This window comes from Protopterus annectens, chromosome 14.part0, assembly GCF_019279795.1.
Source record: "Protopterus annectens isolate FY-2018-M chromosome 14.part0, PAN1.0, whole genome shotgun sequence".
Taxonomy (NCBI): domain Eukaryota; kingdom Metazoa; phylum Chordata; order Ceratodontiformes; family Protopteridae; genus Protopterus; species Protopterus annectens.
The window spans coordinates 163,346,922-163,363,900 of NC_056748.1; the positions used below are offsets into that span (position 1 = coordinate 163,346,922).

The following is a 16,979-nucleotide window of genomic DNA, read 5'->3' on the forward strand; positions in this document are numbered from 1 at the left end:
TTGTGCTCTCACCTAGGAATTACTGTCAATCACAACAAATCTAGGAATTACTGTCAATCACAACAAATCTCAAGTAGAACCAACTCAAATATTGCAGTTCTTCAGCGCATCCTTTGACACAGTATCCCTGACAAGCCTCCCTTCCTTTATCAATGGTACAAACTATATGATTTCAAGTCAAAAAGCCCGATTGATCCTTCAAGCACTGGGGTCAATGTGTGCTACAGTAGTTTTGATTCCATTAGCAAGATACCACATGAGAATTCTTCAGTAAGCCTAATGACTCAGTGGTCTGTCCTTCAACAACCTTTGTCTACCCAAATCAAAATAACTCAAGCTTGCAAAAATGGTCTCCAGTGGTGGAGTTACTCTGATCAGATAATGCAAGGTCATCCCTTCATTCTCCCTCAGCCCAAGGCCATAGTTACAGTGGATACTTCCCAAATTGGATGAGGGGGCACTTCTTGGGAAAGACTGTCCAGGGCACACGGGCCCCTGAAGAGGCCAATATGCATATCAATGTCTTAGAAATGAGAGCTGTCCTCCTAATGTTGCAGGCCTTCCCAAGACACACTCCCTTCTGGGACTGTTGCTATTCAGATGGACAATATGTCAGTGCATCAACAAACAAGGATGAACCACATCTTACCTCCTGTGTCGAGAAACTTTGAGAGTGTTGCAGTGGGTGATCTCATCCAATCACTCCCTGATAGCAACGCACACTCCAGGAAAATCCAGCGTAATAGCAGTCAAGTTAAGCAGGTCCATTTTGATGCTTTGTGAGTGATCTCCCAACATGAAAGTGTCGGAAAAGCTATTCTGTTGATGGGGCCAACCTTGCTGCAACCTCTTTGCATTTCCTCTCAAATACAAGTCCAGCAGGTTCTTTGCCCTGATCCCCACACCGGGGTAGTCACAGAGAGAGACTCTTCCACACTTGGCCTCCCAGTCTCCTCTACACCTTTTCCCAAGTACCTCTAATCCCCAAATTCCTTCAGAAAGCATCTTGATTGAAGAGGACAGTCATCCTTATTGGTCTTGTAATATTTGTTTCCCCTTTCTCTGCCCTCATCTGCTTCGCCCACCATGGATTCTGGATCCAATTCTAGACCTCCCATCTTGCCCAGTATATTTGATTCACCCAAACATTTTAAGCTTAAAACTGACAGCATGGTTTCTCCAATTCCATTAATAGCTAGACAGCCCAGGCCGTCTTCCCCTGTACTTCACATTCTTCTATCTTCCCACAAAGCTTCCACTAGAAAAATTACAGAAGTAAATGGAAAAGATTTGTTCTTTGGACACAGCAAAATGACACTGACCCCTTTTCAGCACAGGTTCCTAAAGTTCTTGAATTTTTAGCAACAATTTTTAGGGAAGGTGCTAGTTCTTTATCTATTAAAGTACACTTTTCTGCCATTTCCAATTTTCACATTGGAGTAAATAATTTATCTTTAGCTTTTCCCAAACTTTGTAAGGCCTTTATACGGGGAGCCTTTCTTCTTAGACCCCCCCCCCCTACCGTGGGATCTGAATTTGATTTTACAATCATATCTGAACCCATTTGTTGAGGAAGCATGACAATGGACATCACAGATGGAAAGTTCTGGTGAATGCAGAACTATTGGGTTGAGATTGAGAGAGACCCCTGAGATTATATGGGGGGGGGGTGAACAATGTCTTAGGAGAAAGGGCTTTGTGATTTAGTGATCCTAGATGGAGATTGGCTCTCAAATATAGTGACAGCCATTTAGCTTTGGAAAGGGATAGACAGTGGTGTTCACTATTGGAGACGTTAAGTAATGAACCAGCAGATTTTGTCGGAGATTGTTTAAAAAAAGTCTGGTTAAAAAAATCAGTGAAACATAAAAAAAATCTAAATGTAGGAGAAATGAACTTTGACAATACATTTAAAGGAAACATTTAATTAGATTTTGTTCCCCTGCTAATCATCCTCAATCTGGGTAAGGAGTTGCTGTTGCATTTTTGCAGTTTGTTCCTGTGTCGCTGTTCCCTGTAATCAAATCAGGATACCTTTCTTGCTAATTTAACTATTCTATCCCCACACATATGCATGGACATTTTGGGGAAGATGTGCATGGCACTGTTTGCAAGGCAAAGAGATGAAGGGTGAAATAGCTGTCTGGTCATTTTATGACAGTAGCATAGAGGATTGATGTCATTTTATGACGGTAACATAGAGGATTGATGTCATTTTATGACGGTAACAGAGGATTGATGTCATCATTTTATGACAGTAACATAGAGGATTGATGACATTTTATGACGGTAACATAGAGGATTGATGTCATTTTATGACAGTAACACAGAGGATTTATGTCATCATTTTATGACAGTAACATAGAAGATTGATGTCATCATGGTGGTCCCTAATGTATATTAGTTGAAAAGTCGTCTTTTGCATTCTAATGCCAGAAAGCTGGTCACAATTTATGTCAGCTAATTACTAAGATCTCTTACTGAAATTCACTTACTTATCCCCAAAATTGAGTATACCTTTTCTTTCATATAACCCCTCTCTCTCTGATTAAACTGTTTCCTGACTTCAGACCAAAGAAAACATGGTTCTCAGATTCATAACTTTAGCTGAACTTTCTGAACACCATTGCCACACTATTCAGAATACTAAATGGATTCCAGTCTCAGCTAGGACCACCCTTCTCCTTAATAGGCTTGCCAGCAGGCAGTACTGCCCTCCAGGTCCCAGTAAACTTGTAGTTCACAGCACAACTTATTCCCTTTGAGGTAACGGCAGACTTACCAGAGAACAGTGCACCACAACCACTTGAGAACGATCAATCCTTTCACAAAGTAGCCCCCATGACCTGGAATACTCATCCTGATTATCTGACAGAGATAATATATTACCGTTCAAGAGAATACTAAAATTTCATCTGCAACAGAAATGTCAATGTAGGTGTTTTAGGGATGGATATAGGTTTGTTTATTTATTACATTTTGGTAACCAGGCGATTGGGCTGGTCAACAGACCATTTTTAGCCACAGCCCAGGCCCACTGAGCAGAAATGTAGGTAAAAATGTCTAGGGTAGCACACGTTTTACAGGATATTTACTGATGAGAGGTTTGCATACATACAGAGACAAACTACTTAGACATACGAAATCATAAGTCACAGTATGTATAGTTATGGATATTTAGCATCGTAATACAAAGAAGGTATTCCTAGAGAAAACACAGAGGTGTTTAATTAGTGATAAAAATGTAAAGGTTTACCTGTTTTACGTAGGTGAAACCCCAATTAGCCATTATCTTTGAGCACAGCCTTTTTCAATTTAGCTTTGAATTTGTTTAGGGTAGTTTATTGCTTGATATTTCTTGGTATTTTGTTCCAGTTAGAGGAAATGAGTTTAGAGAAGGCCTGTCCCCCCACTGATGTTTTGAATGTAGTTCTTAGGGATAAAGTTTCTTCTGGGTCTTCCCTGAATGAGTAGTTCTGCTGCCTAATTTACCTTGATTTGGGTGGGCAATGGCCTAATTTCATGATATTCAAAATTTGACCAGGTAATAGTAGTTTTGTTCTTTCACTGATAGGTAACCATTTAAATTGCTTCAGAAGTTGGCACAGGTGCATTACTTTCTTTAACACTTAATATTTGTTCTGTCCAGTACGTACTACAATTAGATTTTCATTGATACTTTTGGTTAATTTGCTTTTATGTGTATGTTTTTTAATATTTTGTATGCCTTACTGAGAAGTTTAGTCCTCTGACATTTTGTTTGCTTTGGCTCTGAAAACTGTCATCACTGTTGGTTATCATGTGTATAAAATTGCATGTTTGTACCATCTTGTTGCTTGGGAAGTGACTTTAAAAAGATCCTGTACCAGTTCCCTCAGCTAGAAAGTAAGTTGTTCCGTAGCTGTTGATGTCCTTCCATATCACTGTTGTAGTATTCATTACATTGGGGATCCCCTGCCAAGGGCAGCTCAACACTGGGCCAGTATACCAAAGGCTTTGGTTGTAATAGGAACGTTGTATATCTCAGGTATGCTCCACGTTCATGATGTAGGGGCATAAAGGTGATGTATGGACGTACCTTCCTCAGACCTTCTTTGCTGCCAGTCCAAACACCATCTTCAATCATTGGTCTGAAAGCTTCTTCATCTGCTGGTTACCAAGTTGTTTCATATAAGTGCCCCATTGGGGGTTTTGCTTCTTATCATTACATTTTCTTTTGGTTGTAAGGTTGCATGTCATCCAGAAAGGAGAAAATGCAAGTGTAGGGAGACAGCTTCCCCATAAGGACCATCATGAGCAATGTTTGTTTTGTTTGAGTGCTTCTCATGACCATATGTTGTGCCATATTTGTCAGGCATTTGTCCCAAAAACTCTTTGTAGTCATCTTTTCTCCTTATCCATCTACCTGAAAAAACAGCATTTTAAATTGTTGACACAGGGTACGATGGTGGAATCGTCCTGGCCCCGAGGGTCAGCTGTCTGCTAAGAAGAAGGCCAAAAATGTTAGGCTGATTTCTACTGTTATACTGCCTCCCCATACATCTCTCTTGAGGCCAGAGAAAGCCCAGAGGATCACCTGGTTTGTTCGTCAGCTTTCTCTACCATGACTGTTTCTGTGGCGGGCATGGATTTGGCTTCTCGCACCTGCTCAAAGGCTCTGTAGAAATCCATTTCATATGTTCAAGAGGAACTGGTGCTGATAATATGTGAGGGACCAAAAGGTGTTCCACAGATTCTTGTTAGGTAGGAGATTCCCACTACTTTGATTGTCGGCAGGGGTCCTGACCTAAGATGTTTCGTTCAGATGTCCCTTTAAAGAAGAAGCAGAAGTCAAATTGTATTTTCCCTGCTCCTAAGGATCCTCAGCATGAATGGCAGGACTTTACACAGGGGTTGTTTAATGCTCTCATGGCTTTGAAGCCCCCTCGGGGAGTCTCTGTTTCTGCTCCTCCTTGGTCCTCTACTCCTCTTAAGAGGCCCAGGGAGCAGGACTCTTCCAATGAGGACTTAGACTCTGAAGAAGAGTCTTTGGTCTATTCCTCTCAGATTCCCTCTCCTCTGGATTATGGTTCTGAGGGGGAAGACTGCATTAGTCCACATTCTCCTTTTGAGAAGATTTCTTTTAGGTATACTATTTCTTGTATGATGGAATTTAAGTGGACACATTTTTCCGCAGTATCTCAGGCTCCTGATTCCCAGCCCCTGCGTTTTATAAGGTGCCTAATGATTGTAAATTTCTTTATAAGTGTCACTCTGCTGTGACCTGCCCCCCTACTATTTCTGTTTCTCCTGACTAGCCTTCCAAGCTTCTGCCTTCTACTGAACAGCTTCTTTCTGAAAAAGGACAGTAGAACCATGGAAAGATTGGGCAAAAAGGTGTACACTGCTGCTATTCTGGCCTTTAGGTTTGTCAATTTTTATTTATTTATTAATATTTGTTAACTGGGAAAGTCTGACTTGGAACAAAGCCAATTTTTAGCGGTGGCCCGGGGAGAAATGCTCCAGACACATGTCTTTGTACCGTGGGAGGAAACCGGAGCACCTGGAGAAAACCCACACGAACCCAGGGAGGACATGCAGACTCCGCACAGAAGGCACCCCAGCTGAGAATCAAACTGGAGAACCTCTTGCTGTGAGGCACTGCTGCACCACTGTGCCGTCCCGATTTCCAGACCTATATGACCAGGTATATTTAGCCCTTCTCTCTCAGGCTTTCCAAGTTATTTCAGACCTTCCATATTCTGAGGGGGGGGAGGCTTTGTCCCTCTCTCCATTGGGAGGTCCTGTTCTCGAGTAGCTCGCCATTCCATTAAATGTAGTTATGACCCATGTGATGCCTGTCCTGGAGATGCTACTTTTGGTATTGTGTTATGGTGTTATTCTTGGCTTTGCTTTCAGCCTCTGCTTGATGAGGCCAAGATGATGGATACTCCTCTTAACAATAAAAATCTCTTTGGTTCTGCAGCTGTTGAGTTTTTTAAGTCTGTTCAGGAGAAAGGTAAGGCTAGCAGGCATTTATTTCCCCTGTTCCCAAATTTCAGAGGAATTATCTCACAAAGTCTGCCTTTGCATGTAGACGGTCTTGCCCTCCTCCCAAGGGTAAAAAGGGTACTAGAAGGGCTCCTCCTTCTAAATCTACTCAGACTTCTACAGGTCAGAAGCCTCTTTTTCCAGACAAGATAGGTTCTGTCTGGCTGTCTTCTTCCCTCTCTCCTAAGCCAAGTTCTATCTCTCTGTCTTTCTTTGTCCCTTCACAGTTGGTTAAGGATCACCCAGGATTCTTGGGTTCTTTTCATCATTCCTCAGGGGTATTACATGGTTTGGAAATTCCTTCCTCCTCTTTTGGGCATTCCTCAACCTTCTTAGGAACAGCTGCCATTTTTTCCCAGTGGCTCTTCAGAGTCTTTTGTCTCAAGGCAGCATCCATGCAGTTAGTACCCCTCAAAAGGGGAAGGGGTTTTATTCCTGAATGTTTCTGGTTCCCAGAAAAGAAGGCACCTGGAGACCCATTCTTGATCTTTCCCAGCTCAACACCTTTTTACAAGGTCCCTCCTTTCGAATGCTGTCTCTTCAGACCAATTTTCCTCTCCTCCTACCTCAGGCTTTCCTGGTCTCTCGGGATCTCAAGGATGCCCATCTCCGTACTCCTATTCATCCCCCTTTTCAGAAAATGTTTGTTTCTCTGCTTCTTCCTTGCATTGTCAGTTCTCTGCTTTGCTCTTGGGCCTCTCTGCTGCCCCAAGGTTCTTCACCAAATGCCTCGCTCCTGTGATTGCCTTTTGCAGGATGAGAGGAATACAGATCTTTCCTTATATGGACAACCTGCTAATTCAGGCTTCTACTCCAGAGACCTTGCTTCAGCACTTTCACTATGCTGTTTGCTTCTTGCAGAGACTAGGGTTTACAGTGAATTTCCAGAAATCCTTCCTGACTCCTTCTCAGGGTCATGTTTTCTTGGATGCAGGCTGCAGACCATTCCTATGCTGCCATCCCTGTCTCCTCCCAAGGCTTTAACTCTGATTGCATTTTTTTCAGTCCCTTCTTCCTCTGGTCTCAGTTATAGCCAGGGAGTTTTTAAGGACTCTGGGATTCATGGCGTCCACCATTCCTGTGCTTCCTGTAATCAGGCTTCATTTTAGAAAGTTGCAGTCGTTCCTAAAGTCAGTCTGGCTTCAGCATTGTCATCCTTTGGACTTTCCAGTTCCTCTACTTCCATGCCCCAAGCTAGAGCTTTGGTGGTGGATTCAACAACTGTCTCTCAACCCAGGACTTCCTTTCCAGCCTCCAGTCCCCTCTCAGGAACTCTCTTCAGATGCTTCCGATGTGGGATGGGGAGATTCTTTCAGCTCTTTGAATGCTCAGGGTCTTTGATCCCTTCGTCAGAAGAAAGACCATATTAACATCAAAAAGATGAGGGCTCTTCTTCTGGCCTTCCTTCTGGGTCCCCTCAAAGTCATACAGACAATACCACAGTGATGTGGTATAGTAACAAGTGTGTGTGTGGGGGGGGCACGGTCTTACCTTTTATGCAGACTAGCTCTTCATGTTTGGAATCTGGCTATCTGGTATCAAGTAACACTTCAGGCTGTTTATATTCCTTCAGAACAAAACATTGTGGCAGATTCTCTGAGCAGGTCCATAACACAGTCTCATGAATGGATGCTTAACAGAGCTGTGTTTCTGTACATTGTCCACCAGTGGGGTACTCCTCAGGTAGATCTTTTTGCCTCCCCTCTGAACGGACGATTCCCTCTGTTTTGCATCAGAGTCCCATGTCCACTGGCTTGGAAGGTGGTCGCTTTTTCTCTTGGAAGGGGATGTTTCTTTGTCTTCCTTCCCCTCCTGTCATACCGAGGGTCCTGCTCAGGGTGGAACAGGACTCCCCTAAAATATTGCTGGTGACTCCCTTTTGGCCCAGACAGCATTGGTTCCCCCTTCTGCATCTAACCAAGGGCAATCACCAGAAGGATCTACTCTCACAAGGCAATGGGTCTCTCATCCACACTTGTCCATTCCTCAGCTGACACTGTGGGTGATAGGGTTTTGATCCGTTTTAGACACCTTTTTATTAGAATGTGCTTTGGGTTCTGCAGGAAGCTAGAAAACCCACTACCAGGAAATCTCATTTATCCAAAGGGGAAGAGATTTTCTGTTTGATGTCTTAGTCATAACTTGGATCAACTTTCTGTGGAAGTTCCTTTGGTTCTGTCTTACTTCACATTTGTGTAAATTGCTCAATACTGGATTAGCATACCCTTCAGTTAAAGCCCACCTTTCCGCTATTTCTGCTTGTCTGCCTTTAGCAGTTCCTTTTGCTTCTAGATTTGAGGGCAAACAATTCTTTAAAGGTGCCCTTCATATTAGCCCTCCCAGTAAGCCTATTCCTCCTTCTTTGGACCTTAATTGTTTTCTTTAATATTTGACTCTGGCTCCTTTTCAAACCTGCAGCTTCAGCTTCCTTACAGTATTGTGCAAAGAAGACTGGTCTTCTTTTGGCCCTTACTTCAGCTAGTGTGTCAGCCCTTATGGCTGTAACTCCTTTTTTAGTTTTTCGTAGGGACAGGGTGTCTTTTTATACTGATCCTTCTTTTATGCCCAATGGTTAATAAGTTATCTCTTAATCAGTCTATTCATTTACGCACCTTTTTCCTTCTCCGCAGTCTGCTAGTGAGAAGATTCTTAACACCTTGAATTTGCATAGACAACTCTGATATTATTTAGATAAAACTAAAGCCATTTGTAAATCTGAGCAACTTTTTTGTTTCTTTTCATCCTAGATCTTTAGGTTTGGCTATTTCTTAGCAAACTTTCTTCTTGGATCTCTAAGGCCATTTTCTTTTGTTATTATTTTCATGGTAAAAGCCTCTCTTCTTTTGTTGAGACTCACTCTACCAGGGCTGTGGCTTCTTCTGGTGCTTTTTTTCAAAGAATTGGATACCAAGTGCATCCTTGAAGCAGCTACTTGGACCTCTGTACATACTTTAACCAAAAATTATAATTTGGATATGGTTGGCAGGGCAGTCCTGATTGGCCTTCTTGAAGGCTCTGCTGGACCTTCCTCTTTGCATGTTTCCTCTTGAGCTTTTGTACACTTCCTCGTGTAATGAATACTGCAACAGTGATATGGAAGGACATAGTACAGTTAATGAATACTGCAACAGTGATATGGAAGGACATAGTACAGTTAATGAATACTGCAACAGTGATATGGAAGGACATAGTACAGTTAATGAATACTGCAACAGTGATATGGAAGGACATAGTACAGTTATGTAGAATCTCTTCACTCTCCCTAATGTAATGAATACTGCAACAGTGATATGGAAGGACATAGTACAGTTAATGAATACTGCAACAGTGATATGGAAGGACATAGTACAGTTAATGAATACTGCAACAGTGATATGGAAGGACATAGTACAGTTAATGAATACTGCAACAGTGATATGGAAGGACATAGTACAGTTATGTAGAATCTCTTCACTCTCCCTAATGTAATGATACTACAGCAGTGAAATGGAAGGACATAGTACAGTTATGTAGAATCTCTTCACTCTCCCTATTGTAATGATACTACAACAGTGATGGAAGGACATAGTACAGTTATGTAGAATCTCTTCACTCTCCCTATTGTAATTATACAACAGTGATATGGAAGGACATAGTACAGTTATGTAGAATCTCTTCACTCTCCCTATTGTAATGATACAACAGTGAAATGGAAGGACATAGTACAGTTATGTAGAATCTCTTCACACTCCCTATTGTACTGAATACTGCAACAGTGATATGGAAGGACATAGTACAGTTATGTAGAATCTCTTCACTCTCCCTGTTGTAATGATACTACAACAGTGAAATGGAAGGACATAGTACAGTTATGTAGAATCTCTTCACTCTCCCTAATGTAATGATACTGCAACAGTGATATGGAAGGACATAGTACAGTTATGTAGAATCTCGTCACTCTCCCTATTGTAATGATACTACAACAGTGATATGGAAGGACATAGTACAGTTATGTATAATCTCTTCACTCTCCCTAATGTAATGATACTGCAACAGTGATATGGAATGACATAGTACAGTTAATGAATACTGCAACAGTGATATGGAAGGACATAGTACAGTTAATGACTACTGCAACAGTGATATGGAAGGACATAGTACAGTTATGTAGAATCTCTTCACTCTCCCTAATGTAATGATACTGCAACAGTGATATGGAAGGACATAGTACAGTTAATGAATACTGCAACAGTGATATGGAAGGACATAGTACAGTTATGTAGAATCTCTTCACTCTCCCTAATGTAATGATACTGCAACAGTGATATGGAAGGACATAGTACAGTTATGTAGAATCTCTTCACTCTCCCTAATGTAATGATACTGCAACAGTGATATGGAAGGACATAGTACAGTTATGTAGAATCTCTTCACTCTCCCTAATGTACTGATACTGCAACAGTGATATGGAAGGACATAGTACAGTTGTGTAGAATCTCTTCACACTCCCTATTGTAATGATACTACAACAGTGAAATGGAAGGACATAGTACAGTTATGTAGAATCTCTTCACTCTCCCTAATGTACTGAATACAACAGTGATATGGAAGGACATAGTACAGTTATGTAGAATCTCTTCACTCTCCCTATTGTACTGAATACTGCAACAGTGATATGGAAGGACATAGTACAGTTATGTAGAATCTCTTCACTCTCCCTATTGTACTGAATACTGCAACAGTGATATGGAAGGACATAGTACAGTTATGTAGAATCTCTTCACTCTCCCTAATGTAATGATACTACAACAGTGATATGGAAGGACATAGTGCAGTTATGTAGGATCTCTTCACTCTCCCTATTGTAATGATACAACAGTGAAATGGAAGGACATAGTACAGTTATGTAGAATCTCTTCACTCTCCCTATTGTACTGAATACAACAGTGATATGGAAGGACATAGTACAGTTATGTAGAATCTCTTCACTCTCCCTATTGTAATGATACTACAACAGTGAAATGGAAGGACATAGTACAGTTATGTAGAATCTCTTCACTCTCCCTAATGTAATGATACTACAACAGTGAAATGGAAGGACATAGTACAGTTATGTAGAATCTCTTCACTCTCCCTATTGTACTGAATACAACAGTGATATGGAAGGACATAGTACAGTTATGTAGAATCTCTTCACTCTCCCTATTGTAATGATACTACAACAGTGAAATGGAAGGACATAGTACAGTTATGTAGAATCTCTTCACTCTCCCTAATGTAATGATACTACAACAGTGAAATGGAAGGACATAGTACAGTTATGTAGAATCTCTTCACTCTCCCTATTGTACTGAATACTGCAACAGTGATATGGAAGGACATAGTACAGTTATGTAGAATCTCTTCACTCTCCCTATTGTACTGAATACAACAGTGATATGGAAGGACATAGTACAGTTATGTAGAATCTCTTCACTCTCCCTATTGTAATGATACTGCAACAGTGAAATGGAAGGACATAGTACAGTTATGTAGAATCTCGTCACTCTCCCTAATGTAATGATACTACAACAGTGAAATGGAAGGACATAAAACAGTTATGTAGAATCTCTTCACTCTCCCTAATGTAATGATACTGCAACAGTGATATGGAAGGACATAGTACGGTTATGTAGAATCTCGTCACTCTCCCTAATGTAATGATACTGCAACAGTGACATGGAAGGACATAGTACAGTTATGTAGAATCTCTTCACTCTCCCTATTGTAATGATACTACAACAGTGAAATGGAAGGACATAGTGCAGTTATGTAGAATCTCTTCACTCTCCCTATTGTAATGATACTACAACAGTGATATGGAAGGACATAGTACAGTTATGTAGAATCTCTTCACTCTCCCTAATGTAATGATACTACAACAGTGATATGGAAGGACATAGTACAGTTATGTAGAATCTCTTCACTCTCCCTAATGTAATGATACTACAACAGTGACATGGAAGGACATAGTACAGTTATGTAGAATCTCTTCACTCTCCCTAATGTAATGATACTACAACAGTGATATGGAAGGACATAGTACAGTTATGTAGAATCTCTTCACTCTCCCTATTGTAATGATACAACAGTGATATGGAAGGACATAGTACAGTTATGTAGAATCTCTTCACTCTCCCTATTGTACTGAATACAACAGTGAAATGGAAGGACATAGTACAGTTATGTAGAATCTCTTCACTCTCCCTATTGTAATGATACTGTAACAGGGATATGGAAGGACATAGTACAGTTGTGTATAATCTCTTCACTCTCCCTATTGTAATGATACTACAACAGTGAAATAGAAGGGCATAGTACAGTTATGTAGAATCTCTTCACACTCCCTATTGTACTGAATACTGCAACAGTGATATGGAAGGACATAGTACAGTTATGTAGAATCTCTTCACTCTCCCTATTGTAATGATACTACAACAGTGAATGGAAGGGACATAGTACAGTTATGTAGAATCTCTTCACTCTCCCTAATGTAATGATACAACAGTGATATGGAAGGACATAGTACAGTTATGTAGAATCTCTTCACTCTCCCTAATGTAGTGATACTACAACAGTGATGGAAGGACATAGTACAGTTATGTAGAATCTCTTCACTCTCCCTATTGTGATGATAATACAACAGTGAATGGAAGGACATAGTACAGTTATGTAGAATCTCTTCACTCTCCCTAATGTAATGATACAACAGTGATATGGAAGGACATAGTACAGTTATGTAGAATCTCTTCACTCTCCCTAATGTAATGATACTACAACAGTGAAATGGAAGGACATAGTACAGTTATGTAGAATCTCTTCACTCTCCCTAATGTAATGATACTGCAGTAGTGATATGGAAGGACATAGTACAGTTATGTAGAATCTCTTCACTCTCCCTGTTGTAATGAATACTGCAACAGTGATATGGAAGGATACTGCAGCAGTGAAATGGAAGGACATAGTACAGTTGTGTAGAGTCTCTTCACTCTCCCTATTGTAATGATACTGCAACAGTGATATGGAAGGACATAGTACAGTTATGTAGAATCTCTTCACTCTCTCTAATGTAATGATACTGCAACAGTGATATGGAAGGACATAGTACAGTTATGTAGAATCTCTTCACTCTCCCTATTGTACTGAATACAACAGTGAAATGGAAGGACATAGTACAGTTAATGAATACTGCAACAGTGATATGGAAGGACATAGTACAGTTATGTAGAATCTCTTCACTCTCTCTAATGTAATGATACTACAACAGTGAAATGGAAGGACATAGTACAGTTATGTAGAATCTCTTCACTCTCCCTGTTGTAATGAATACTGCAACAGTGATATGGAAGGACATAGTACAGTTATGTAGAATCTCTTCACTCTCCCTATTGTACTGAATACAACAGTGAAATGGAAGGACATAGTACAGTTAATGAATACTGCAACAGTGATATGGAAGGACAGAGTACAGTTATGTAGAATCTCTTCACTCTCCCTATTGTACTGAATACAACAGTGATATGGAAAGACATAGTACAGTTATGTAGAATCTCTTCACTCTCCCTAATGTAATGAATACTGCAACAGTGATATGGAAGGACATAGTACAGTTATGTAGAATCTCTTCACTCTCCCTATTGTAATGATACTACAACAGTGAAATGGAAGGACATAGTACAATTATGTAGAATCTCTTCACTCTCCCTATTGTAATGATACTACAACAGTGAAATGGAAGGACATAGTACAGTTGTGTAGAGTCTCTTCACTCTCCCTAATGTAATCATACAACAACAGTGAAATGGAAGGACATAGTACAGTTGTGTAGAGTCTCTTCACTCTCCCTAATGTAATGAATACTGCAGCAGTGATATGGAAGGACATAGTACAGTTATGTAGAATCTCTTCACTCTCCCTAATGTAATGAATACTGCAACAGTGATATGGAAGGATACTGCAGCAGTGAAATGGAAGGACATAGTACAGTTGTGTAAAATATTGCCATAACAATAGGTGCCCTTCCCTTCACTGTTGCAGTATTCCTTCCCTCCCTCCTTACCATAACAGTAGGTGTCCTTCCCTTCACTGTTGCAGTATTCCCTCCCTCCCTCCCTACCATAACAGTAGGTGTCCTTCCCTTCACTGTTGCAGTATTCCTTCCCTCCCTCCTTACCATAACAGTAGGTGTCCTTCCCTTCACTGTTGCAGTATTCACTCCCTCCCTCCTTACCATAACAGTAGGTGTCCTCCCCTTCACTGTTGCAGTATTCACTCCCTCCCTCCTTACCATAACAGTAGGTGTCCTTCCCTTCACTGTTGCAGTATTCCTTCCCTCCCTCCTTACCATAACAGTAGGTGTCCTTCCCTTCACTGTTGCAGTATTCACTCCCTCCCTCCTTACCATAACAGTAGGTGTCCTTCCCTTCACTGTTGCAGTATTCCCTCCCTCCCTCCCTACCATAACAGTAGGTGTCTTTCCCTTCACTGTTGCAGTATTCCTTCCCTCCCTCCTTACCATAACAGTAGGTGTCCTTCCCTTCACTGTTGCAGTATTCCCTCCCTCCCTCCTTACCATAACAGTAGGTGTCCTTCCCTTCACTGTTGCAGTATTCACTCCCTCCCTCCTTACCATAACAATAGGTGTCCTTTCCTTCACTGTTGCAGTATTCACTCCCTCCTTACCATAACAGTAGGTGTCCTTCCCTTCACTGTTGCAGTATTCACTCCCTCCCTCCTTACCATAACAGTAGGTGTCCTTCCCTTCACTGTTGCAGTATTCACTCCCTCCCTCCTTACCATAACAGTAGGTGTCCTTCCCTTCACTGTTGCAGTATTCAGTCCCTCCCTTCCCCCACTTTTCCTCCTTTTGGATGTTCCTTTTTATACTCCCTTTAACTGTTGTCCCTCCTGGGGCTTTTCAGTTCTGAAGAAGGTACTTTCATACGCCACCTTTATGCCCAACACCATGAGCAGAGAGCATGTTTGTGATGTACGACATCCCTATTACAACCTAAGGCTTTGGTATAGTGGGCTGACATCGGAACATTGAAGGGGAGTACGTCTACTGTTAACATATGTTAAGATTTTGTACAACTGTACTTTTTCCAGCACTCTTGTGGCCTATGTTATCATGTAAACTTGCTAACAGTTTAACAAAATGAAGGAGAGTACTTCAACTCATTTTGAATAGGCGGACACATTTAGTAATGCATTTTATTACTTTGTTTCAGGACAGCCTACAGACATTAGGAGCAGAAATAGAGCGATTAATGACACAACAAAAGGCACAGCAGCGGCAGCTAAAACAAACTTAGCACTAATTAAAGCATACTGGAACAGTTTTGTGTACCATGTAGCATGCAAAGGGTGCTACAAATTAGACATTTTTAAGGTTTTACCACAAGTTCTGGAACACTCCTAAATGTTGATGATCTGTGCTCTGTATGGAATTGAATGGAATGTACGAAGATTTTAAACGTGTACTCTGCACTCTGGAATGAAGCTGTGACTCCAAAGTTAGACTGCATCCGCCAGCTATATCTTCTGAATGTAACAAAGTCTTCATTTTGCTGCATTGTTTTTGTTTTTATGTACATGTCTATTAAACTTAGTAGTGTTGTTTAGTTCACTCTAAGGGGATTTAGGACATACTGATTGTTTGTTGCTCTTAAGGCATTTTGCCTTGTCTTTGCACTTACCAGACTCTGGCATGTAACTTGAGCAGTTAAGCATCTGACAAATTCAACAACTTAGCATGAAGCTTCTCATCTAGTACTTAATGGCCCGAGTGGTTATGCTGTTTTAGCCTGTCACTGGAAATTGATGCTTTGTTATGCATTGTAGAGCAGTGTTTATTAGGTCTCAGACACAAGTGGGGCATCACAGGAACAAGCAAAAGTAAAAAGCTGTTAGCTCCTAATGAGTACACCTTGAATCGCAGGTTTGTATATTCCACTTGCATTTTATTGCTAAAGGTTTGGTACTCCAGCAAACTTAGAGTGAAGGAAATCTTTAGCTGATATTGCACTCTGTGTGGCTGGGGTAGGTGAGTTTTGCCGTTTCACACTGCAGACCACTGAATTCTGTTCCAGTGTATGAATTTAACAAGGTATACATGTCCAGGCAACACACAGGAACTAAAATCACTTGGATATTTTCTGTATCTTTGAGTTGTTTCATTAGATTCCTGCTGCTTAATACTTAGTTTTTTTTTCTTTTATGGAGGATTATATGAAGGTTATACTTTAGATTGTGCTCCTGGAAAGTAAGAACATTAATGCTTTTTTTTACAAGATAAGTTTCCTCTGATTTGCCTAATGGCACTGTTAACTAAACTGGAAATGAAGACGCTTCTGTAAACCCACATGGAAGTTTTACAGCAAGTAATATACTCCCAGCCTTGCTTAGGCATTTCAAATTGAATAATCACAGATTTTGACATTTTTATAGAACTATATTTTTTACACTACATTGCTTTCCTGATTCAAAGGTGGGATTTGTAAATATTAGCTTATTTCAGCACCCTCTGCACCCCATAATGTGGGAAGCAAGCCCTCCCATCCTCTTGAACGTATATATACCAACTCTGAGATCGCCATCTTGTACTTAGTGTATGTAAGTTTATTTTTTCAGCCATTCAGTCTCCGTGTTTCAGCGGGTCCCAACATTTTAAGAGGTTAACAGATAATTGACTCACTTGAACAAGAAAATACAGTTCCAAAGGAACGCTCGAGTGTAGCAGTATGAAGTAGCTAAAATTAGCTGTAAGTAAACTGTAGATGAACACTAATAGTGCCTTAAAAGTAAATTTATTTGAGCGCGCTTTCGTCTAAAGTAACAAGACTTCATCAGAAACATTTAAATGACAAAACCAGTAGTGCTTTTATATCTTACAACAATTGAATAATTGCCAATCAATGAAAATACTTCCC

At 40.6% G+C, this 16,979-nt stretch overlaps 1 protein-coding gene across 1 annotated transcript in view; it reads left to right on the forward strand.

The window, feature by feature from the left end:
* Positions 1–16,741, forward strand: part of CCDC186 (coiled-coil domain containing 186) — a 1,483,461-nt gene extending 1,466,720 nt beyond the window's left edge. The window contains exon 17 of the mRNA XM_044055936.1: positions 15,279–16,741. Coding sequence (XP_043911871.1) covers positions 15,279–15,362 — 84 coding nt within the window. The 3' untranslated portion in view covers positions 15,363–16,741. The remainder of the gene's footprint in view (positions 1–15,278) is intronic.
* The last annotated feature ends 238 nt before the right edge of the window (positions 16,742–16,979 follow it).